The sequence below is a fragment of the Choloepus didactylus genome, chromosome 2, assembly GCF_015220235.1.
Source record: "Choloepus didactylus isolate mChoDid1 chromosome 2, mChoDid1.pri, whole genome shotgun sequence".
In the NCBI taxonomy this organism is placed as follows: domain Eukaryota; kingdom Metazoa; phylum Chordata; class Mammalia; order Pilosa; family Megalonychidae; genus Choloepus; species Choloepus didactylus.
The window spans coordinates 92,104,150-92,130,147 of NC_051308.1; the positions used below are offsets into that span (position 1 = coordinate 92,104,150).

Below are 25,998 nucleotides of genomic sequence, written 5' to 3' on the forward strand. Positions count from 1 at the left end.
ACGTCACTGAACATTTTTTGAATAGTATTATAATGCCAGTTATGGCATCAGTTTGAGACCAAACATTGAACAACAACAACAACAACAACAAGAGATCAAATATTTTAAACATAGACATGATAAGTTCTTTGAAAGTTAAATATTGTTTGTTAGAGTTTTCAAAGTAGAAATGAAAAGGCCACCAAAGCATCACATGGGTGATTTGTATTGCACTGGCTAGAAAACACACACTGCAGCTGAAAGACTCAAGAAAGCTTTATACCATTGACACTGCTGAATGCCTTCTGGATAAAAAAGTCAAAAAAGAAATTACTGTCCCTTTCTAATGATAGAGTAACTTGTCTAATTAAAGACAAAGTTGCTAAGATGAATCCTGACTTAAAAATCTCATCTTCAGAAATGTACTTTCACCTTAAAATGGACAAATCTAAAGATAATACTAACTACACTGCTGTTTTGATTATATTTGTCTGGTATCAGCACCAACTAATTCTCAATGATCTTCTATAACGTGAATGCTTATCAGTAAACATAAGCATTGCTGCAAGAGCCAAAGGGTAGAATAATATTTTTATTTTATGGTTTATCTTTCAACAACTGTGCTAACATTTGCATTGAGGTACAAAAGAAATGGTGGATAAACTGCTGGCATCTTTGCACAAATCAAGACTGTTGCAAAGCTCTAACAGTGATCACTGTATTCTTCACTGCCATGCTCTCACAGTTAAAAGAAAAAGCCAATTTCACTTAAGGATATCCTTACTGAAGCAGTAAATATACTGATTTTATTAAATCTAGATCCTTGAGTCCACACCTTTTAATATTCTATGTCACATAATGGGAAGTATACTCAAGCACTTCTGCAGCATACTGAACTGGCTGTCTTGAGAAAAGACACTTGTGCAATTGAATTGTAATCTGAACTAGCTAGAAACTACTAGAAACACTGACTGATAGACATTCTATACTTACTAAACCTTGAATTTTAGGCAGGCATTTTCTAAAAAAATGAACGATGTGAGCCTGTCACTTAAAGGAAAACAAATGACAGCATTTGTGGCCAATACTGAAATTTGGCTTTAGAATTTTGGAAAACTTGTATCTGCACAATGGACTTGACAGTTCCCCTTTTCTGACGAGCCTGGTAGTGATATAATAAACATGATATATGTGTGTGTGTGTGTGTGTGTGTGTGTGTATATCTGTGAACATATGGAAGATCTGTACAAATCAGTGAGCCAATATTTTCCAAATGAAAAATGTATGATGTTACAAAATCATTCTTAAGTAAAAGGATCCAATCAAGTGCAAGATAGATGAGAATGAAGGATTGTAATGTAACAGCATATGGAAAGTTCATTGATATGATTTCAAATTCCACATTGCAATTAATCTTTAAGAAATCATCACTAAGTGAGTTTTGGTGAGGTATCAAAGAATATACACAATTATCTAAAAAGGCTATTCCCTTTTCCATCTACATATCTGTACAAGGCTAGATTTTCTTCAGCCAAAGCAACATATTGCAACAAATTGGAAGCAGAAGCAGATATGAGAATCAAGCTGTTTTCTGTTAAGCCAGACATTAAAGAGATTTGCAAAATTGTAAAAACAATACCTCTCTTTTCACTAATTTTCTAAACTATAGTTTCTAATGTTTACACAAAAAATGTTTACTATACTGTTTTTTAAATGAATTAATAAATGAACATTAAAAATTTTTTTCATTTTTAATTTATAACATAGAGTATCACCAGTGGTGTGCTGGTAAATGTCTAACAACTGGCTTTCCAGGGAGAAAAAGCCATGATTTGTAGCATTTGCCAATTTCCATGGTATAAATTTTCCCACTATAGCCAATTTCAAGCAACAATAAGATGTCAACAGGCTCACAAAATTCCTGATATAATCCACATAATCCACATAAAATGAAGCTCTTTGGGGTCCTCGACAATTTTTAAGAGTGGAAAGGGATCTTGAAACCAAAAAGTTTGAGAACCATTTGAATAGAGCTTATATGACAAGTTTATTTTTAAATTCACAGTGTGATCTTCAAAATGCAGAAATATTTTAACTGCCTTAGCACACTGATAGAACTAAGGTACAAGCATTTATCTATTTTCTAAAGCAAAATCATTCTATAATAATATCTAGTAATATGATACTTATCATTCATATTTATGCCTATACAATATTTCAGTGAGATGTGGATTTTAACACACGCTGAGAGCAAATGAGATATTGTTTGAATATTCAAAACTACTCTCTGCAATTGCATTTTTGAAACTGTTTATATGCACAGTATTTTCCTGACGTTCTAAGAAATGAACATGCAGTTTTAAAATTGGAAAAAAAAGAAAAGAAAAGGACTTGCTACAGTTAGGCGCTGCAAATATTTTCTTTATGAAACCATGCATCTGCTTGGAGTTAGCTGCAGTGTGACTAACATTTTCTACCAAGCCATGTGCCATGTCAGTTCCCTCTACTGTGGCTGTGATTGTTAATTAAAATTAATTACACATGCCAGTAAATAGTTTCCCTCTGAATGCAGCAAATTGGAGCAGGATAATATAATTTATATTCAAGGTATATTATTCAAATCTTCACAATATTTTCTCTCAGCGGGTATAGTCACTAAAGACATTCTTTATGGGTGAGTTTGGTCCACACTAAATCAACTGAAGAAAAATAAAAATATATTACACATACAATTTTACGTTCCCCAAATTCCTGATTTCTAAATAGATAATGACAGTGTAAAAAGCCAAGCTTTTAATTAATATTCTTGAATGTTTGATTTGATATAGTTCAATGATCTTCACATAGCTTTATATGTGGTTTTTTGTTTGTTTGTTTGTTTAAAAGCTTTTTTCCAAATACAAGAACTCCTAGCAAGGGATTACTTCTTTAGTAATAAGTCAGAACTGCATATGGTAACACTGGTAATATGGGAAATACTGTGTCTGCCAAAGAGTGCCATGAATACATTGTTCAATTGTAAATGGATTTAAACAGCAACACATTTGAATAATAACCTTCTTGGGACTATTTCTGTTTATGCTACCACCTGATGTAAGTTTTCCCTGCAACATGTAGGTTGTTTCATAATATTCTACAGGCCATCTCTAAACACCTGATCATTTCAATAGTCAGTAAAACATGCCCTTAGTTGTCTTTTTTTTTTTCCCTTGGGAGGCTTCTAAGACTGCCAAAAGAAATTCAGGTATTTAGAAATTTCCTTCAGGCTAGATCCACCTAGGGAAATTTTCACACCCCTGCTTGTTCATTTCTTAAGAGGTCCCCAGGTTGCTGACAAAATACCTTAACACTTGGCTATCCCACTGCTGGCCTCAGCCTGGGGGTGCCATGTCATCACAAAATCACCATCACACTGGCTGAAAGAAAGCTGTAGCACACAACTCACCTGATTCTATCCTTATCATAAATAACCAGAATGTAAATGCATTCCTCAAAATAAGTCGGGCTACAATTCTTTAGAGTGACTAATTAGTATTCAATAAGAAAAGCTAAAATGTTAACAAAACTAGCAATACAATCTTACTTATAAGCAGCCATATGTTTAAAGATACAGATTATTTGTATCAGTCTCTTTTAAGATGGAATGCTAATCTGCCAGACTTTCTCTTGCAACTTAACCACTGCAGTGTCTCATTTAAAGACCGTATGGTTAAAACGGATCATATGTTGTTCTGTAGCATGTCTGAAACTAGGAATTGCTCCCCCATCATTAATGAACAGCAGCTGGGGCCATTTTATGGTTCCCAAATGGAGGCACACTTCTATCCCAAGCTGCAGTGTTTGCCTGAAGAGGGTGGGAGTGCGGTGGGGGTAGGGGTGGGGGTGGGGGAGGAGGGAATTGCCCATCAGCAAATAGTCGTTCGGGAAGTAGGTGGGGAGCAGGCAAAGTATTTGTTCTGAAATCCTAGAAGAAAAGTAAACTTGCTGTGAAGTACATAATTTCTTTTTGTTCTTGAACTTTACATAGCCCTATTGGGCTCATTCATCAAGACAGACCTTGGACAGGAAACTCCTGAACACGAACGCCTCAAACACTCTGACCAAAAGTTCCTGCTGGCACTGCTAAGGGTTTAAGATAAACCCCAGTTTAAATCCTTGGGAAGAAAGGAACTAAATCTATGTTGCTGATTCTATCCTATCAATCCCTTTGTTTGAAATCCGCAAAGGTTTCTGAGGAATATCATGCTCAATTCCCCCCCCCCTAGAAAAATGGATATGGACTACATGCTGGTGTTTTAAGCAAGAAGGAAGAATTTTTCCAAAGATTTGTAACGGCTTTTGAAAAAGCCAAAAAGCACCAACTTGCTATTTTTCTCCCACAGAGAAGGCAGTAACAATCATCAAGCAGGACATCACACTCCTATCTCTTTTCTTTTAATCTGAAAACCAATAAGAGAAGAATTTAAATAGATTGATTCAAGCCACAGCTATTTCATGCTCAAGCAAATATGTTGCCTTTCATGAGAATTTATCTTAGCTGTGAAATCAATTATCACATGAACCAAATAATATTTGATTTCTTCATTGGTGTGGTTGGTGAATCAAATATATCAAATGGGCAGACAATTTCAATTCTTCAATCCATATCTCTACAGGCTCCCTTTTGAAAACTTTTTTCCCCTTGTCTCTGCTGTACCTGATTTCCTAATGATGCTATTTCACAACTAGAGAGACACTTATAAAGGGAAAAGGTGCAGTAGCGAGAATTGGGAAATCATTGTAATGTGCAGGATCAGAACCATATGAAAACAAATATATTTGCAGTGAGAGACTGGAACAAAGGAAGAGAGCAGACACAAAAACAGACTTCCCTGACTCAAAGATTTGGACTTAACAACTTTCAAGGTATAAAATGTCCCTTTGCTTACTTGCTAAACATGTACTCCTATCCAACTCCTAGACAGGGAAAGCATAGGGTTTATCTTTCTAGATTTATAGCTGAAAATAAACATTACTGTCTTATTGTGACCTCACAATTAATAATTGCAAAGGTGCTCAAATCTCTGTCTGAGCTCTGTGAACGTAATACTTTCAGCAGAAATAAGAAGTGGAAAACTTAGGTATAGAAAATTGGCTGTTTTCCTTCCTGACTTTTAAAAGTTCTGTATATTATAGAAATCCTGAAATTTGTTACTGCTTAGTGAGAGCTAAAGAAGAAATGAAGATTTAGAAAGCTTAATGTAGATATCTACAGAGTACTTTTGAACAGTAGGAGTATGATTTCAGAACAGATCTGAGATTGAATTTATAATAAAACATATATCTGAATTTTTTTTCCTTAAAGGATAATCTCATGGAATTTGGTTCTATTCAATTCAAGCAAAACTCCATTTATACAGCTTGCAGATAAATGAAAAATCTCAAGTTCTTATTTCTAAATGAAAGATTTATTTTTGTCCTCAAACTATTTCCTCAAGGAGTTTTAATCTACACTTCCATTATCAGTCCACTCACATCTGAGGTTCTAGACTCCCGGAGCTTACCTACAGAATTCTTTCTTGGCTCTGAGCATTATTTATATCTTTTTCATATAACAAAGTGGAAAAACTTAGCATCTATCCATTCATTCATTTATACTATTGAGCTCCTACAATCGCCATGCACTATATTAGGTCCTGGGTATAAAGCAATGGACAAGAAAAACATTGCTTCTCCCTTATGGAAAGTAGTCTAGCAGTTGAGACAGATATCAAATATATAATGATATTAAAACATTTTAAACTTTTTTATTGCAGTAAAATATACATAATGTAAAAATTATTTAACCATATTTGAGCGTATAATGTGGTGGCATTAAGTAAATTGACACGTTGTATAACTTTCACCACTTTCTATTTCCAAACAGAATCTCATACTCATTCACAATAACTTTCCATTACCTCTCTTCCCAGCCCCTGGTAGCCACCATTCTCTTTTCTGTCTCTATAAATTTGTTTATTCTAAGAAGTTCATGTAAGAGAAAGCATAGTATATTTGTCCTTTTGTGTCTGGCTTATTTCCCCCAATATGATGTCTTCAAGGTTCATCCATATTGTAGTATGAATCATAACTTCATTCCCTTTTAATGCTCAATAATATTCCATTGTATGTGTATATCGTATTTTGTTTACTCATCTGTTGAGGGACACCTGGATTGTTTTACCATTTGGCAACTGTGAATAATGCTGTTATGAACCTTGGTGCACAAATATCTGCTCAATTTCCTGTTTTTAACTTTTGGGACTATATACCTAGAAGTGGAATTGCTGTGCTGTATGGTAATTCTATGTTTAACTTCTGAGGAACAGCCAAACTTTTCCACAATGGCTGCACCATTTTACATTCCCACTAACAGTGTACTAGGGATTCTATTTCTCCCCATCCTCACCAACACTTGGTTTCCTTTTTTTAAATAACAGCCATTCTAGTGGGTGTGAAGTGGTACCTCACTGTGGTTTTGATTTGCATTTCTCTAATGGCTAATGATGCCGAGTTTCTTTTTAAGTGCTTATTGGTTATTTGAATATCTTCTTTGGAGAACTGTCTATTCAAGTCCTTTTACCAATTTTTAATTGGGTTGTCTTTTTGGTGTTAAATTGTAGGATTTCTTTTTATATTCTGGATATTAAAACCTTATCAGATATATGATTTGTAACTATTTTCTCTCATTTTGTCTTTTCACTTTCTTGGTAGTCTCCTTTGCGTGAATAAAATTTTTAATTTTTATGAAGTCCAATTTATCTATTTTTTCTTTTGTTGCTCATGCTTCTGGTACAAAACCTAAGAATCCACTGCCTATGAAAAGATATTGAATATATTCCTCTATGTTTTCTTCTAAGACTTCTATAGTTTTACCTCTTATATCTAGTTGTTGATCCATTTTGAGTTAATTTTTGTATATGGTGAGAAGTGTGGGCCCAAATTCATTCTTTACATGTGGATGCCCATGGAAAGGACTTGGTGTCCTCATCCAAAGTCAACTGGCAATTGATGTGTGGGTTTATGTCTGGACTCTCAATTCTATTCCATTGGTCTCTTTCTCTATCCTTATGCCAGTACCACACTGGGTTTTTTTTGGTTTTTGTTTTTTGTTTTTTGTAGTTTTAAACTTTCTAGTAGTCATTTTTAAAATTAAATTCAGTTTTATTGAAATATATTCACATACCATACATCACATACCATACAATCAACTGTTCACAGTACCATCATATAGTTACGCATTCATCACCACAATCTATTTTTTAATATTTTCCTTATATCAGAAGAATCAGAATAAGAATAAAAAATAAAAGTAAAAAGAACACACAAATCATCTCCCAATCCAACCCTATTTTTCATTTAGTTTTTGTCCCCATTTTTCTACTCATCCATCCATACACTAGATAAAGGGAGGGCGATCCACAAGGTTTTCACAATCACACTGTCACCCTTTGTAAGCTACTTTGTTATACAATCATCTTCAAGAGTCCAGACTACTGGGTTGTAGTTTGATAGTTTCAGGTATTTACTTCTAGCTATTCCAGTACTTCAAAACCTAAAAGGTGTTATCTATATTGTGCATAAGAATGTCCACCAGAGTGACCTCTCGACTCCATTTGAAATCTCTCAGCCACTGAAACTTTATTTCATTTCATTTTGCATCCCCCTTTTGGTCAAGAAAATATTTTCAATCCCATGATGCTGGGTCCAGATTCATCCTTGGGAGTCATATCCTGCATTGCCAGGGAGATTTACACCCCTGGGAGTCAGGTCCCACATAGAGGGGAGGGCAGTGAGTTCACCTGCCGAGGTGGCTTAGTTAGAGAGAGAGACAGAGGGCCACATCTGAGCAACAAAGAGGTACTCAGGGGGAGACTCTTAGGCACAATTATATGCAAGTTTAGCCTCTCCTTTGTGGTAACGAGCTTCATAAGGGCAAGTCCCATGACTGAGGGCTCAGCACATCAAACCGCCAGTCCTCAATGTTTGTGACAACATCAGCATCAGGCCAGGTGAGGGAGTCCAACTCTTCCACATTTACCTCTAGCTCCTCAGGGGGAATCTGCAAATATATTTTTATTCTCTGCCCAAATTACTTTGGAATGTATCACTATTTCACTCTAACCTATACAGACCTACCATATTTCACTTCCTATTCAAAGTTCCATCTAATTGTGGTGTTTGAACAAACTGGCTGTAGAGTTATACTGTTTAGAAAATATAGATCCTACACCAAATAGACATCTCTTCCCTCGGTCTCACATGGAAGTTGAAGTTTTAAAACACAGTCAGTTTCAACCTTTATCCTTTGGCTTGGTTTGCTCTAGTCTTAACCAGATCTGTTCCATTTATATCACTAATTGAAGTCTGGGCTTTTTTTCAGCTTTTTTTGGTAACGATTGCTGCATGCGCTAATACTGACATTCATATCTGCTGAGCTCTAGCTCTGAGTTTCAGGTGTCACAGAGCTACCCAGTGTTCCAGAGATCAATCAGGTTATACACTAAGGGATCAGCACCTTAAAGTTTGGAGATAGCCGTTACAATTCAGGAATAGATTTGACTGCTGTAAGAGCTTACAAAATAGGGACAATTACAATAATCATTCCCCTGTTAGGCTGTGTTCTAAGAGTCAATTCTGAGTTTACACATTGTAGTTAGTCCATGTTGGTGAGGCATTATAGTGTTTGCCTTTGTTTCTGGCATACTTCACTCAAAATGCTGTGTACAGGATCCATTCACCTTGTTGCATGTCTCACAGCTTCACTCCTTGTAGTTGCTCAGTATTCCATTGTATGCATATACCACAGTTCACTATTCTGTTTCTCAGTCTATGTACCCTTAGGCCACCTCCACCCACTGCAAATCATGAATACTGCCTCCATGAACACCAGTGTGCAAATGTCCATTCATGTCTCTGCTGTCAGATCTTCTGATGACATATGCCATAATGAGGTTGCAGGACCTTATGGCCCCCACATACTTAGGTTTTTGTGGACCCACCACACTGTCCTCCAGAAAGGCTACACCATTCTGCCTGCTCATCAACAGTAGATAGGTACATCCCTCTTTCCATGTTTTCTCCAACACTTTTACTGCTATTTATATCTTTTCCTACAATTTTATAGAGTTATATTCATACATTTGTCCATAGTGTATAGTCAGTTGTTCATGATATCATCATAAAGTTGTACATTAATCACCACAATCAGCACTTGAACATATTGATTACTACAAAAAAAAATTGTTTTTTTTTTTAGTGAATATAAAAGGTGACAAAAAGAAAAAACCACAGTGTTTTAATAACTAGCTTTGTAGTAAAAGTTTTGAAATCAGGAAAGGTGAATATTCCAACTTTGTTCTTTTTTGAGATTATAATGGCTATTCAGGGCCCCTTGCAGTTCCATATAAATTTGAGGATTGGATTTTCCATTTCTGCAAAAAAAATAAAAATAAAAATAAAAAGCTCCCGGAAGTTTGATAGTGATTGTATTGAATCTGTAGGATAGTATTGACATCTTAACAATATTAAGTCTTCCCACCCATGAACATGGGGTGTCTTTCCATTTATTTAGGTCTTTAATTTCTTTCAACAATGTGTTTTAGTTTTCAATGTAAAAATCTTTCCCCTCTTTGATTAAATATATTCCTAAATATTTTACTCTTTTTGATACTATTATGAATGGAATTGTTTTCTTACTTTCCTTTTCATATTGTTCACTACTAGTATATAGAAATGTAACTGATTTTATGTGTGTTGATCTTGTACCCTGCACCTTTGCTGAATTTATTTATTGGTGCTAGTAGCTTTCTTATTGATTCTTTGAGATTTTCTATATATAGGATCAAGTCATCTGTGAATAGGACAGTTTTATTTCTTCCTTTCCAATTTGGATGCCTTTTGTTAATTCTTCTTGCCTAATTTCTCTGACTAGAACGTCCAGTACAATGTTGAATAACAGAGGTGACAGTGATTATCCTTGTCTTATTCCTGATCTTAGGAGAAAAGCTTTCAGTGTTTTACTAATGGGTATGATGTTTGCTGTGGGTTTTTCATAAATGCCATTTATCATATTAAGAAAGTTCTCTTCAATTCCTTGTTTCATGACTGTTTTTATTAGGAAAGGATGTTGCATTTTGTCTAACACCTTTTCTGTATCCGTTGAGATGACCATATGATTTACTTCATTCTATTAATGTGGTGTTATTACATTGATTTTCATAAGATGACTACTCTTGTATTCTTGGAGTAAATCTCACTTGTTTGTGGTATACAAAACTTTTAATATAGTGTTGGATTTGGTTTTCCAGTATTTTCTTGAGGATTTTTATGTCTATATTCCAAAGGGATATTGGTCTGTAATTTTCTTTTCTTGTCCTGTCTTTATCTGGCTTTAGTAACAGAATAATACTCACCTCATACAGTGAATTAGGACGTGTTCCCTCCTCTTTTATTTCTTGTAAGAGTTTGTGGGAGATTAATTTCAGTTTTTCTTTAAATGTTTGGTAGAATTCAGCAGTGAAGTTATCTGGTCCTGAATTTTTCCTTTTTTGGTGGTTTTCAATCACTAATTCAATTTTTTCATTGTTATTGATCTGTTGAGATCTTTTATTTCTTCTCAAGTCAGCCAAGACAATTTTTATGTTTCCAGGAATTTGTCCATTTCAGCTAGGTGTTCTTGTTTTTTGCTGTGAAATTGTTCAAGGATTCTTTTATGACCCCTTGTATTTCTGTAAGGTCATAACTAATATCCCCACTTCCATTCCTGATTTTGGTTATTTCTGTCTTCTCTCTTTCTATTTGTCAGTCTGGCTAAAAGTCTGTAGACTTTATCGATTGTTTCAAAGAACCAACTTTTGTTTTGATTGACTTAATTATTTTTCTATTCTCTTTTACTTATCTCTTCTCTAGTCTTTACTATTTCTTTCTTTCTGCTAATTTTGAGGTTAATTTGCTCTTCTTTTTCTAGTTCCTTTAGAAGTGAATTTAGGTTATTGATTTGTAATATTTCTTTATTAATGCAGGCATTTTCAGCTATAAATTTTCTTCTGGGCATTGCCTCTGCTGCATCCTGTAAGTTTTGGTATGTTGTGTTTCTATTTTCATTCATTTCTAAGTATTTTCTAATTACCTTGTAATTTCTTCTTTGACCCATTGGTTGTTTAAGAGCATGTTGTTTAATTTCCATATATTTGTGAATTTTCCAGTTTTCCTTCTGTTACTGATTTCTAGCTTCATTTCATTGTAGTCAGAGGAGATACTCCATAGACTTCAATATCTTGAAATTTATTAACACTTGATTTATGGCCTAATATATGGTCTGTCCTCGAGAATGATCCATGTGCATTTGAGAAGAATGTTTATTCTGCTGTTGTTGGTTAGAACATTCTATGTCCATTAGGTCAATTAGTTTATAATTTATAGTGTTGTTCAAGTCTTCTATTTCGCTATTGATCTTCTATCTAGATGTTCTATCAATTATTGAAAGTGGTGCATTAAAGTCTCTACTATTTTTTCTCCCTCCAATTCTGTTAAATTGGAGGCTCTGTGTTAGGTGCATATATGTTTATAATTGTTAGATATTCTTGCCGGATTGAACCTTTTATCAATATATAATGTCCTTCATTGACTTCATAAATTTTTGAGTTACAGTCTATTTTGTCTGACAATAATATAGCATCCCAGCTCTCTTTTGGTTACTGTTTGTATGGACTATCTTTTTCCATTCTTGTACTTTCAACCCCTTTGTATCTTTGTATCTAAAGTGAGTCTCTTGTAGAATACAAAAAGATGCATGTGGTTTTTTTTTTTTTAACAATCTGACAATTTCTGCCTTTCAATAAGTGAGTTTAACCTACTCACACTTTAAAAATTACTGATAAGGAAGGATTTATCTCTGACATTTACCTATTTTTTTTTCTGTATATCTGACATGTTTTTTGTTCCTCAATTACTCCATTTTTATCTTATTTAATAAGCAGAATAATTGACTTCTTCTACCATTTTTCATCCCCTTCTTTTTTCTTTTTCTCTATTTTTTTGTTATTTTCTTAGAGGTTACCTTTCTGATTATAATTAACATCTTAAACCAATAACAGCCTAGTTTGAATAATACCAACTTAGTTTCAATAGTATACAAATGCCCACCCCCCCCTTAAAATGTGTCTCAGATTATGTCTTAATATATTGTGTGCCCATTAACATAGATTTTAATTGTTACTTTCCACATTTGCCTTTTAAGTCATAATAAGGAGGAAAAAGTCATTACAAACCAAAAATGCAATAAGACATTGGATTTTATATTTACCTATGTAGTTACATATATCAATGTTCTTTATCTCTACCTATTGTTTCAAGTTACTGTCTAGTGTCCTTTTATTTCAGCTTGAAGGACTCCCTTTAACATATTTTCAAGGGCCGTTATTCTGGTAATGAACACCTTCAGCTTTTGTTTATCTGTAAATGTTTTAATTTTTCCTTCATTTTTGTAGGATAATTTTACCAGATACAGAATTCATGGTTGACATTTTTTTCCTCAAGGAATTTAAATATGCCATCCCACTGCTTCCTGGACTCCATGGTTTCTGTTGAGAAACTGGCTGTTAGTCTTATGGAGAATCACTTGGACATAAAGTCATTTTCCTGTTGCTGCTTACAAAATTCTCTGTCTTTGGATTTTAGGAATTTGACTATAATGTGTATTGGTATGGATCTCTTGGAGTATCCTGCTTGAAGTTCATTGAACTTCTTGGATGTGTACATTCATGTCTTTCATCAGATTTGGGAAGTTTGGGGCCATTATTTCTTCAAATGCATTTCTTTTTCTCTTTTCTCTCTCTCTTGTCCGTCTGGGACTCTTAAGATGCATACATGGTTCCACAGGTTCCCCAGGCACTGTTCATTTTTACTTTGTTCTTTCTGCTCCTCACACTAGATAACTTCAATTAATTTATCTTCAAGTGCATTGATCGTTCTTCTGCCTGCTTAAATCTGCTGTTGAATCCCTCTAGTGAGTTTTTCACTCAATTATTGTACTTTTCAGTTCTAGAATTTGTTTTTTTTTTTATATATAATTTTCATCTCTTTATTTTTTTCAGAAAACCTTTTCCTAATTTCCTTTAGTTCTTTGTTCATGATTTCCTTTAGCTCATTAGACATATTTAAGACAGTTGATTTAACGTCTTTTACTAATAGTTCCAATGTATGTGTTTCCTGAGGAATGGTTTCTGTCATATTCCTTTTTTTCCTATGTATTGGCCACACTTTCCTGTTTCTTTGTGTGTTTCATAATTTTTTTTGTTGTTGACAAATGGACATTCTGAATGATACATCTTAAATTCTGGAAATGTAATTCACCCACTCCTTTGGGATTGCTGGTTTTCTTTTGCTGTTGTTGTTTCTTGTTTTGTTTTGTTTTGTTTTTGCTTGTGGAGGGCTGAAGCTGTCCATTTTCCATTTGAGACTTTTCAAAGTATTTTTCTTCCCAAATGGAAAGGAGAAGAACAAAAAAAAGAGAGGGATACTGTCTCTTTAAGACTCCTCTGCTTCTTCTCCCTGCAGGGGCTGAAACCGTGGACACCCTCTATGCTAGCCCCCAGTAATCAAAAGCATCTACCAGTAATCAGACCATACATCCTCACCTCATGACCAGTTTTTGGAGGACAAGACACTTATCTCCCATCCTTGCACCAGCAAGCCACACTAGGAATACAACTGTAGTCCTCACAGCTGTCTGCCACTTGGTTGGGGGTTGGGGAGTGGTAACCATTACACAGAAGGTAAAATTCACTGATATTTGCCACAATTTACCAGCTTCTTCTTCCAGCTCTTCTAGGTGCTACAAGTGTTCCACTAGACACCAGAGCTCCAGAATTGTTGATTCAAACAATTCCTGCAATTCAATAGATTTTTGGTGGAGGGACTGATTCCTGATGCTTCCTACTCTGCCATTTTACCACAATTTCCCCCCATAATTACATTTTTAACTGATTAATTTATCATTGTGTTAAAACTAGAAAGAAGTACAAGGTTGTTAAAATGTCTTGACACACCCCATAAATTAATTTTGATATAATACTATAAGTGTTTCTCACAGTAATACCACTAACATTTGCTTAATACCAGTTTAACGTGTATTCTCCTTTGGACAGAAGTCACTTGGTCTCAAATCAAGGGGAATTTTCTTGACACTGACAGTAAAGCATGGGGAAAATTAAATCTTTATATCATAACTGAAGTTACAGAAAGGTTACAATGCACTGGATAAGTCAATTGAGAGTGATAAAAAATTTCACATTCAAATTGATTTTCTTTACCTCTACCTGGTATTCACAGTTAAAGGGTATTACAGTCTACATGAAAAGATGGCCCACCTACACTCCACAGGAAATGTATGATGGCAAATGGCTACTGACTGAACTTTCTCTGACAAAGAAAAATCTTCAGAGTATTCAGAATATAAACAGTTCTCACTATTCAATGAAACAAGAAGTAATGTCTTAAACATTATTTTGACAACAGTGGGGTAAAGGAAGTAAAATAATTTGTTCAGGTGTCCTGTTTATGTTCCACACCCAAGCTTAATTTTATTGCACTCTTCACACAATATTTCATTTCCTAGTCCAAAATACAACACATTTTTATTCTACTCAAATACTAATAAAGATGAGACTCTGCCATTCATATTCTTGGGAGACTAATTGCTTCTCTTTTAATATAGATTCAACATTCAACCATCTCCACATGAAACGTTACCTTTCAGAAAAGGCATTGCATACCACCTTTTGCCCAGCAAATTTAATTAATAACTTTTCCAAAAAACTTAAACTCCAAGGGCACCTTAATATAGGAACAAAGCCATAAAGGTATATGAATGGAAAACTCAACTCCAATTCCTTTCCAGTTAACAAGTTGGAAAATATACTGCTTAACAATGACAATAAAGAGCTATTCTTTTTCAGAATGCCTAAAGAGCGCACACTAGCTATATTGCAGTATTATTTGACATTTATTGAGTGTTGGCAATATGCTAGGGACTAAGGGGAGTAGTGAAACATCCTAAAATCACTTTCTATAGGAAAAGGGGGGAGGAAGTGAGTTGGAACACTTGGTTATGTTGATAAATCATATCCTGAATTACAGCTACAAAGCAGTGTCAAAGAAAGAATGCCTTATTTTAAAAGAAAACAAAGCTCAACAACCCCAAGGAGTGCTCAGAAAACACCATGTGGCTGCCCTACAACCCCCCTGGACAGAAACAGATCTCTGCTGGCTACCAAAGCTGACATACCTTGGACCAAATGGGCCTTAGCATGACCTTAAAACTATAGTCCTACCTGGGGAGAGCAAAGACTAACACAGTGAAGCCATTGTCTAGACATGGTTCTATCAGAGAAAACATGGCATTTCTAACAAGATCAAATGGAACAAAAACCTGGGAGAACATTCCAATCTTCAGTTTAGGATATTTGTAAATAAACAAGAAGTGTAAGAACCTTTTAACTAAGATGTTCAAAATGACTTGGTGATGCAATGAATGAAAGCACAAAGTACTAAAATGTATCAATCTGCTCAGATATTTATGATGTCCTCTTTAAAAGACACAGAGAAGGGTTCAGGAATGCATATACTTACCTGGAGCTACGTAGGCTAAATCAGTCTGTGTGTGAAACTTACTCTCCTCATATCTTGAAGTCACTGCTACAGGTAACAAATCCTTCCATTTATAAAAATCTTAGTACTAAAACACTATTTAGAATAGCTCAAAATCTGGTCACCAGCCTCATAAAGATCATATTAATTCAGCAAGGCACTGAAGGCTTTTTAAAGGAGGATGCTAAAAGTATCAATTCACATACACCTGATGATTGGGGACTATAGGATAACTGTTTTAAACTTTATAGTGGAAAGCTGAAATGTCAACTGAATGAGCTCTTAGAAATAATTCTTTGATACAAGCAGTAATGGCTCAAGTAGTTTTTCAGGAACTGTGACAAGGGTTATGATTAGTCCCATGCAGGGCTTTGTAAATGATACTAAAATCATTCCACTAAAACTTTTAGTCTGACAGCAAATTGAAATATCAACAGAAAAGGGTAATAAGTCTCTTCTTTTCTGTAGTTCTAGAAACAATTCCTACTAAAGTCATAGGTGGAATTTCCATTACTAAGCTAATATCTAAACCATGGTATCAGAAACAGTCCTGGATCAGGAGACATCAGACCTGGGTTCCAGTTCTGGCTCTGTAAATTAATTTTTGTGTCATGAGGAAGACATATGACTCTTAAAGATGTCAGCTCTGAATCCTGGGAGGCAAGGACAGACAAGATTATCTCTAGGCCCCAAAGAACCCTAAAAATCATATTTTATCCTTAATGCCACCCTGATGTTCACACAGAGACTCTTAATCCCAAGCCAATGCATCTCATATAGTTCTACCAAATAGATATAATAAATTGTTCCAAAACACTTTATCATGACAGACAGGGATGAAGAATATAAAGTAGTGGAAACATCCCTTCTAAATTAACAAAGGATAAATTCATCTAAAGGAAAGGAAAGAGAATACATATTTTCTTATACGGTCTCATCTCAAAAGAAAGAGAAAATACTAGCCTAAACTCAGAATCAATGCAAGTGGTGAAAACAATATCATTATCAGTAATAATCATAAAAAAATGTAAATGGGCTAAACTCATCTATTAAAAGAAAAATATATCAGATTATATTAAAAACAAACATAAATCTAGCTATATGCTATTCCAAAAGACATAATGAAAATACAGAAAGGTTGATGGCAAAAGGAAGTAAAAAGTATCTGAGGCAAATATTAACTGAAAGGTAGTGAATCTACATTAAGATTAGACAAAATAAAATCTAAGGCAAAGAGCATTATTAACAATAAAGAGGATTGCCACAACATTATTAAAGAACACATCACCAGAAAGAGCAATTTTAAACTTGCATGAATCTAATAACTTGGTCTCAAAAATGCATAAAGCAAAAATTGATGGACTTACTAAAATACTCAAACTCACAGTCATAAGTTGAGATACTTAACACCCTTCTGATAAAGTAAAATTTTCATGCTTTTATATGTTTCCCACCAATATCCCTTTCTAGAATATAATCTAAAATTTATGTTTTACATAATTTTTTGTCTTTTTTATTTGTAGACGTATCTTAAGCACAAAGAACAGTACCTGGCACATATTAAAAGCATAATCTACTCTTGTTGAATGATAGAATAAAACAAGATTAAAAAAACATAGTAACTTTAGATAATGGATAGCACAATGAACAAACATGATCTAACTAACTCCCAATTAGTAAATTCACATTTTTCTAAAGCACACATGGAATATTTATAAAAATTCACCATAACTTAGACCAGAATTCTCTGACCTCAATAAAATTAAGTTAGAAAGCAGCAACAAAAGCAATAATAAAATTTCATGCACTATATATATTTATATAAAACATAAAAACATAGTTCTAAATAAACTCATGGGTCAAAGGAGGAAATCACAATGGAGATTATTAGGAAACATAAATGAATGATAATAAAAATATTATGTGTTAAAAATTGTGATAAGCAGCTAAAGACTATGCACAGGGAAATCTATAGACTTTTATGCACATATAAGAAAAAACAATAGAAATTGATGAGATAAGCTTCTAAAATAAGAAGTCAGAAAAAAGACCAGCAAGTAAATACGAAGAAAATAGAAGGAAGGAAATAATGAGGAGAACAGAAGTTAATGAAATAGAAAAATATATATATAACAGAGGATCAAAGAAGCCAAAATCTGGTTCTTTGAAAACAGACAAACTCTGGCAAGAGTGGTCATGTCCAAATAATAAAGCTTGCTATTTAGAATGTAAAGGGGTAAAATTTTCAGATATATCAGAGAAGTTAAAAACAGGAGAATATTATAAAAAACTTGATGCTAATGTATTTAAAAAGAGGCAAATGGATAATTTCATAGAAAAATATAATCTATCCAAACTAATTTATGGAAAAAAAAAAACAAACAGAAAACCTGGACAAATAAAAAAAATCACTAAATACATTAAAACACTAGTTAAAAGTCTACCTACCAAAGATACCCACCAGAGTTAGATGATTTTATGTGTGATTCTACCAAACATTCAAATAATGGGTATCTCATACAAACTGTTCCAAAGAACATGAGGGCCTATTCCCACCTCAATTTATAAAGCTAACATAATCTTGATATGAAAATCAAGCAGGGATAGCAAAAAAAAGGACATTTGTGGGCCAGTCTCACTTACGAACATACATACAAATGCCTAAATATAATATTATCAAACTTAAACCAGGAATGTATAGTAAATAACAATATATCATGACCTAGCTCATATTAATCCCAGGGTAACCAAGGATGGTTTAACATTAGAAGACCTGTTATTATATTTCACCGCATTAACAGATTAAAGAAGAAAAATCATATAACCTCTGTGGAGGCACAAAAAGCATTCAATAAAATTCAATACCCATTCATGATTTAAAAACAAAACCAAAAACCCCAATAACTAGGAACAAAAGGGATCCTCCTTAACTGACATCAGGGACGTACCAAAAGTACTGAAGTATAAAGTTTTAAAATCATACTCCTTAAAAGCAGGAACAAGGTAAGGATGCCCACTTCTATTCAACATTGTACTGGTGGTCCTAGACGGCACAAAAATAAGTTAAAGAGATGAAGATTTCAAAGGAAAAGACAACGGCAAATGTGTATGTAGTTGGGACATCTGTGTACTCACAGAGGCCTCTGAGAGGTGGTTGAAGAGTTCAATATCTTTGGAGAATTTTGGGATTCCAGAATACCTATATTTGTAGAAGTCCAGAGTTTTCTTAATTCGGTAATTCTTAGTCTTCTTAAAATCCACAATTGTATTTCATCTAAAAAGATGCTCTACCATTGTCTTATTTTTGCTTTGTACCAAGCCCTTTGATAACCTGTACTCTCTAAGATGACCAAAGACTCAAATTTAGTTTGATTTCCATTTTGAAATGCATGTGCCCCAGCTCTGCATCCAGCAACAAGACTAGGCACCTATCTGGGGATTGAATACCTTATGACCTCCCAATTCTCCATTGCTCTGACAAGGCATGTAAACAACACTTAGCCTGGTCCTAGTACCTAGGACTCACTAATGCTCTCTCCAAGATGCCTTTTTAGCCTTTATTATTTTTAGTGTTTTTTCCACAAACTACTCTTAACTAAAACTAAGACTTTTAAAAACCCCATTTCAGTATTTAGTAGGAGAGTTGTATTTAATTATCTTTCCCCTTGATTCTTTAAACGTCTTGCTCTTGTGGTTTTTCTAAGTATTTTTGTATAATGAGTCATTCTGAGCAACTGACTGGGAATGTAGGAAGTTTTCCCTTGCTATTTTGATTTACTATGTGATTGACCCTAGGACAGTCATTGAAACCAATCAAGTAACTTCATTCATTGCTTAATAAAGATAAAAGAAGTCCTGGAGGAATGAGTTAAAATTAGATCCTGCCACCTAATGAGTCAGTTTCTTATTAACTGACTCATAGAAATTAATTAGCTTTTTCATATAACATTTCTATTGGAAAGAATCTCCTTTATTTTCCTTGCCTAGTTGTATCCCTTTTAAGTCTGTCTATGCTGTCCTCTGTTACCCTTCCATTTGTTTATTCAAATTTACTTCTTTTTCAATAAACAACCATGGACTCCATATAATGATCAGCCCAAAAAAAGATGCTGTAGGGAGCAGCAGTAAGAAAAGCAAGAGAAATAAATGGGAGAAAAAAATGAACTTAGAAGTCCTGATTCAAGTTCCTCCATAAACTAGTTTTGTGAGCTTAAGAAAGTAAGTTAACTTCTCTGAGCCTTAATTTTCTAATTTATAAAATAGCAACTACACCACTCTCTATTTTTACCTCACATGGCTGTTGTTACAAAACCCAAAGATAATGAAAGTGGACGGTGCTTTGAAAAACTGTAAAGTACTATTTATTATTCACATTCACTGAATAATTTCATATACTAATGCAAGAATTTAGTCATAATATATATGAAGTCTTACTTAAGTGATATTCATCCACTATTGAAGTGTAATTTAATAGCATTTTACAATAGTAATTTGTAAGTATGTAAACATAAATTCAGGACAAGGAACAATTTAAAGTTATAAAACACAGCTTAAGAATAGAAGCAGCATGATTTTGGTGCCTGCTAGAAAACCAGGGAGTCAACTAATTCATACTTCATGATCCTTCTTATTATAAGTTATAATGTTTCTAAACCATAAATCATGGAGGGGCTAAAAATACAAAATATATGAAAGGAAAATTTAAGTGTTAACAAATTCAAGGTGGGACCAAAGGAGCTATTTGCAAATATGATCTCTGGATCATATAGGAATTCAAGGGAAAAAATCTGAAAACAGAAGCTGCTTCATTGTCTTACCTTTGCTCTGTGTTGAAGAGTGCAAAGATGTGCTTGCTAGACATAAAGCTCTTTTCCACATCCCGAACTTTCAGGTTGTCCAAAGGAAGCATGTACTTCTTTTCTTTTTCCTACCAAAAAGAGAGAGGGAGAGAGAAAATGGGCTTTAATAAAAGATCTCAAAGCATGCCAATAGCAACATATCACCTAAGTTGGCTAACACTTGACCACACAATTTTGATACCATCACACACTATTTTGATACCAGCTACCAAGGAATAACAATCTGAGATAGGAGACTCCAGTGATTCTCAACACATGGGTTAGAAGAATGGGGGGGAGGGAAATGTACAGGAAAGGGCTCAGCGATGGAGAAAACACATGATCTGCTATCCTTTCCCCCTCATATGGGTCCCCTCAGATGTTTTAAAATGTTAGTTTGATATTAAGAATTCAGCCATCTGTTAATATTTAACAAAAATGCTCTGGTCCTAATTCAATGAGCAATGCCAGATGGATTTCGTTTTTTCTTTTTCTTTTTTTCTTTGCAGTCTAAGCAATTTTGAAAGCCAGTGCTGGCAGGGTACTGGAAGCACAAGTATGAAATATCCCCTGTCAACTATGATACGGCACAGAAAATACTTCCCTCATTTGGGTGTAGAATAAAATGTGGGCCTAGAAAAAATTATTGCATAAAATTGTTGAGCTCCTTGGGGAAAAACGAGCCCATTATAAGTAGACTGATATTAACTAGAAGAAGATCTCTTTAAAAATTAACAATTCTTTAGGAAGAAACTGTACTTTGGGGAAGTGAGGTCTGCAAATGGTACCAAACTGGCTTTGGTAAAACATACTGGATAAAGAATTATTAGAAATTTTTTAGGGACTGGTCAGTGGGTAATATTACCCTATGTATAAATGCCTAATGACCAGGAAAATAGAAGATACCCAAATACCCAGCTTAAGAAACCTAGTAAATAGCCTTTCCCAGGGATATGTTAGCAGAGTTCTTGTTGAACAGTAGTACTCTCTATGGTCCCAGGCTAACCTGTGGTAGAAGAGCAGGACTAGCAGAGAGCGTGGAGACTTTGCGCAACTTTTAATAAACAATTATTAATGCCTATGGGGAATACATGCACTATACAGATATGCTCAACATAAACCTTTTTGCTCCTACAGCATATAGATCACTTCCTTGAGAATTTGTGGCTAGGCTCAGCATGGAGCAAAACTCTTCAGGGTTCGCCAGCCAGCTTGTAGGTGGCATGTTGCATGTAGACCCCAGACAGAATTATTGCTGGGTATATCAGTGGCTTTGCCACTTCTTATTTCTTAAATAAGCTGGGAAAAGTAGGGAAAAGTTGGGCAGAACACATTAGAATCACTAAAAGGTGGCACTCTGATCACAAAAATAAGTCAGCATCAAACAGCTGATAGAATAAATTGAAGGAGGTGGCTGGAGACCCAAATGGCTGCTGGCAGACAATGTCTTCAAAGAAAAGCAAAGCAAAGAAAAAAAAATAGAAACTAAATGGTAATGAGAGAAATCTAATAATAAACACAAAAAAAGCAAAGAAGTATAAGAAAATGCCAATATTTCTTATACAAAAAAGCCCCACTATATTAGCAAACACAAAGATATTTCTATATAGCAAAATATATAATTTAAGTAAATGAAGCATCATAGCTGAGCCTAATTTGCAGTTGAGACTAATATGCTTAAAACAATTATCAAACTATTTTAGAACAGAATTCTAAAAGGCAAGATCCTAGACTGAATGAAAACCTGTTCAATACATAGTCAAATGAAAATGCTTGAGACCCAGGGAACGTTTTTTTATTGGACTTTTTTTCAATGCCCTAAATTTAAGCAGCTGTATTTTTTTATGCAACATTCTAGTCAACTTTTTGAAATGATGGATTTGCCTTTTAATGGGAAATCTGTATTTCATTGTAAAGATGGAACACAATGTACTTGGCTTGTTTTCTATAGAAGTAGGCTCCCCTTTGTATTTTATTCTTTAGCATATAGTGAAGACCAAAAAAATCCAGCAAGTTTACGTCAGATATTAACACTGAAGAAAGACACACATATGTAGACAGGGGAAAATGAAAAATGTAGTTTTCACTTCCAAAGTTCTAAATCTCACTTATCCAAGGCTTTTGAGGACACATTGCTTTATTATTTCATAATCAAGAGTTTTAAAACTGACAAAAGAATAAGAAAGAGAAGAGTCAGACTATTTTGTTTAATTAAAGTTGTAAGTCAAATAGAGTATTAAATGATGCAGCAGCAACTCCAAGCAATGAAACAGAATATCATGGATATTTCTAAAATTCTTGGGGAAGAATTTTGGGAAAGAATGACACTCTGCTTAAAGAACATCTTGGATCTGAAATAACTAAACTAAGCAACAGGAATAAAAGAGGAGAAAGGATATACAGAATTAGAATTTCCAAAATAACAGCGGTCATCAGCAGTTCAATAAATTTGCTGCATAATCATTGAGAATTTCATTAAACTGTTCAATAATGCATTGTTGAATAAGGTAGCCACCAGGCATAGATGGATACTGAACACTCGAAACATAGCCAGTTAAACTGAGATGTGCTTTAAGTGTAAAAAAACAGCAGATTTCAAAGACTTAGTATGAAAAATGAAGGTAAACTATCTCATTAATAGCTGTTAAACTGATTATATATTGAAATGACAATATTTGGATAAATTGGGATAAATACAACATATTATTAAACAATTTCACCTGCTTATTTTTACTGTTTTGAATGTGGCTACCAGAAAATTTAAAATGACATATGTAATCACATTATATTTCTATTGGACAGCGCTGGTCCCCATGTATTTATTATCTCTTTCCTCTCTCCCATACATTCAGTTTTCCTCTCCGACTTCTCTATTTCTGCTATTGGCTATACTTTTCATTCTCCCAGCCACCCACTGCGAAACTTCACTATCATTTCCAAGATATCACCTTCCTTCACGTACTTTATTACATCAAATTTATATCACATTGTGTTTGAAGCATTTGCCATAGCTCTCCCTTGTTTGACATTCCCACCACATTAGTCCAAATCCCTGGCATCTCACAAGCATGACCTCTCATCTAGTCTCCTTGCCTTCTAATCCCTATAGTATCTCCAGGTAGGATGATTTTCTAAAACTATTCTGTCAAATTCATTACAGTCCTCCACAACTTTCTGTAACTCCCCATTACTTACAGGAGAAAATCCACCAAACTCCTTAATGTGATGTTCAAAAACACCTACAAAATTGCTCTATCCTGATTTGTCAGTATCTCCTCTGCTCTGCCCTAAGAAGTCCACATTTCCACAAAATACATCTATTTACAGTGCCTGTATGTGCCTCTGTGCCTTTGCCAATTCTTTCCCCAATTTGAGATACTCTCTCAACTGCTCCCTGACAAGTCACTGTTTATTACTAGAATCCAGCTCAAGTTCTACCTTCTGTGCATATAGTTTTCCCAAGCTCGTAACTGTCTGTCAGTCACTCTGCATACCTCTTTCCTTTTAATTCATATATAAGTATTGCTTATTCTATTTGTTTTTAATTTCATCTTATATAAGATGCCCTCATCTTATAAATACATCCCATTCAAAAACTTGTGTGAGGGTTATTCATTTGGAATGTGAATGTTCAGTCAATTCTATTGTTCAAATACGTTACATCTGCAAAGAAAAATAAAAAGTAGAGAATATTTTCTGTAATGTGTAAATAAACAAGATATAATAATCAATATTTTAAACCTTTTTACTTGAATAGACATTTTATAGGAAGCACATGTAAAATTACAGAAAAGGATTTTTTAAGGGAGATTCAGAAAGGAACTTCTGCATATTTTCAAAAGTTCAGAGACTGATGTTAGTGATTCTACATCATTGTTTTCTTCATTTTTAAATATAGTACCTCTCCTTTCCTCAATGCAAGAAAGTCACCTGCAATATATGTATGGGAAGCATCCATGGTGACAGGGATTCTTTGTTCTGAGAGAGAGAGGGAACGTCAGAAAGCCAATATTCTTTTTCTGTAGCAACCTGGCAAGAATTAGAAGAATTAAAACAGCACAAGCCAAAAGAGGACACATCTGTGTGTGAAAGAGTGTGGTCTTAGGTGGCATTAATTGAACTATGAGTGGCAAAAGGCAAAGGAATCAAGGTGGAGGAAAGTGGAAATTATGGGATGGCCACAGCATATATTCTTCTGCCTTGAAAGGAAACAAGGTTGGCCTTTAGCTGGCCATCAATATAACCTGGTTACTGGAAGGAACTACAGGGGATATGAGGAGAGGGTTGGGTGTGTAGAGGAATAGCTTCTTCATATGCAAGGACTGGGAAGTCATCATACATTTGGCCCTTTATATATAAGGAGTTTCAGAACTTTGGGAATGTTCAAGTGGCCTTGGCTTGGTGACTACATTTAATCCTGTTATTTGTGTGAACCTTTTCTCACTAATAAGGCAACAAAATCCTCAAGGTAAGACCATGAGTCTTTATTAATTTCTATATATTATAATGCCTAGCATAGTATTGGGCATAGGAATTTACACAGCATATATTATAAATATCCATTTCACTGATTTGAAAATGCCGGATGACCAAAACCAAGTGTTGAGTAAGATATCTGATAGTCACATACATTTGTGGATCACATTAAAATTCTATAAAAAACTATAAAAGGTGCTTAACTGATTGGCATTGCTTTCAGTCACCAAATCTTTACAAAGTTTAGATTGATTGCCATGTTTATTTCTATCTCTGCCCTTGTTTGTGTTACTTCCACTTGTCAGGAATGCCTTCTTTCCTGAAAGAAGGCAACTATTAGTGGCCTTGAAATGTATATCAAGTGCTATCTCCTCCATGAAACCTATTTTGATTACTGCATATCATAGTCTTTCTCCTACACTCTCAGATTTTCCACAATTTTTGTTATAGGCTATAAAGGATGACATTTCTTATTTATGTTCAGCTTGATTCTTTGAGTAAATTGGAAGCTCTATGAGAGTAGGGATTCTTTCATAATTCTTTTGTGTTTATACCTAACAGTTATTACACTGCTGCATAAATAGATGTTACTTATTGAACATTTGCTTGTTGATTATGCATCACAAATAAATTTCCAACATGATATGTATACCTATATGCCATTTTGTTAAAAATTATCTAACCAGAGTTGACATAAAAACTTTATGCCTCAAATATTGATTTTAAATAAATTTACAGCTTTTTGCTTAGTACCATATAGTTTGTTAGGTGAAGATCTACTAACCTAGAACAATATTCTTGATTTGATTTATACAAATCTTATTGGCCTAAACATATAAATACACTATGAAAATTCAATAATTTCAAAACAATACAAAACAAAAACAAGCAGATATTCAGATCTTAAGAGGTAAGAACTGATATAAATGTTTTGAAAAGGGTAGAGCAGAAAAGAGATTAAGTTAGAAGAGACCAAAGGAAAATATACGAAAAAGCCAGTAATGGCACCAAATTTATTTTTAAAATATATGATAGT

The 25,998-nt window shown here is 34.3% G+C and overlaps 1 protein-coding gene across 9 annotated transcripts in view; it reads right to left on the minus strand.

Annotated features, from left to right (window-relative positions):
• Window positions 1-25,998, minus strand: part of DNM3 (dynamin 3) — a 615,582-nt gene that overhangs the window by 139,845 nt on the left and 449,739 nt on the right. For all 9 annotated transcript variants that reach the window (XM_037825339.1, XM_037825338.1, XM_037825336.1 and 6 more), the window contains one exon: window positions 20,466-20,575. In XM_037825339.1, the coding sequence (XP_037681267.1) occupies window positions 20,466-20,575 (110 nt within the window). The remainder of the gene's footprint in view (window positions 1-20,465; window positions 20,576-25,998) is intronic.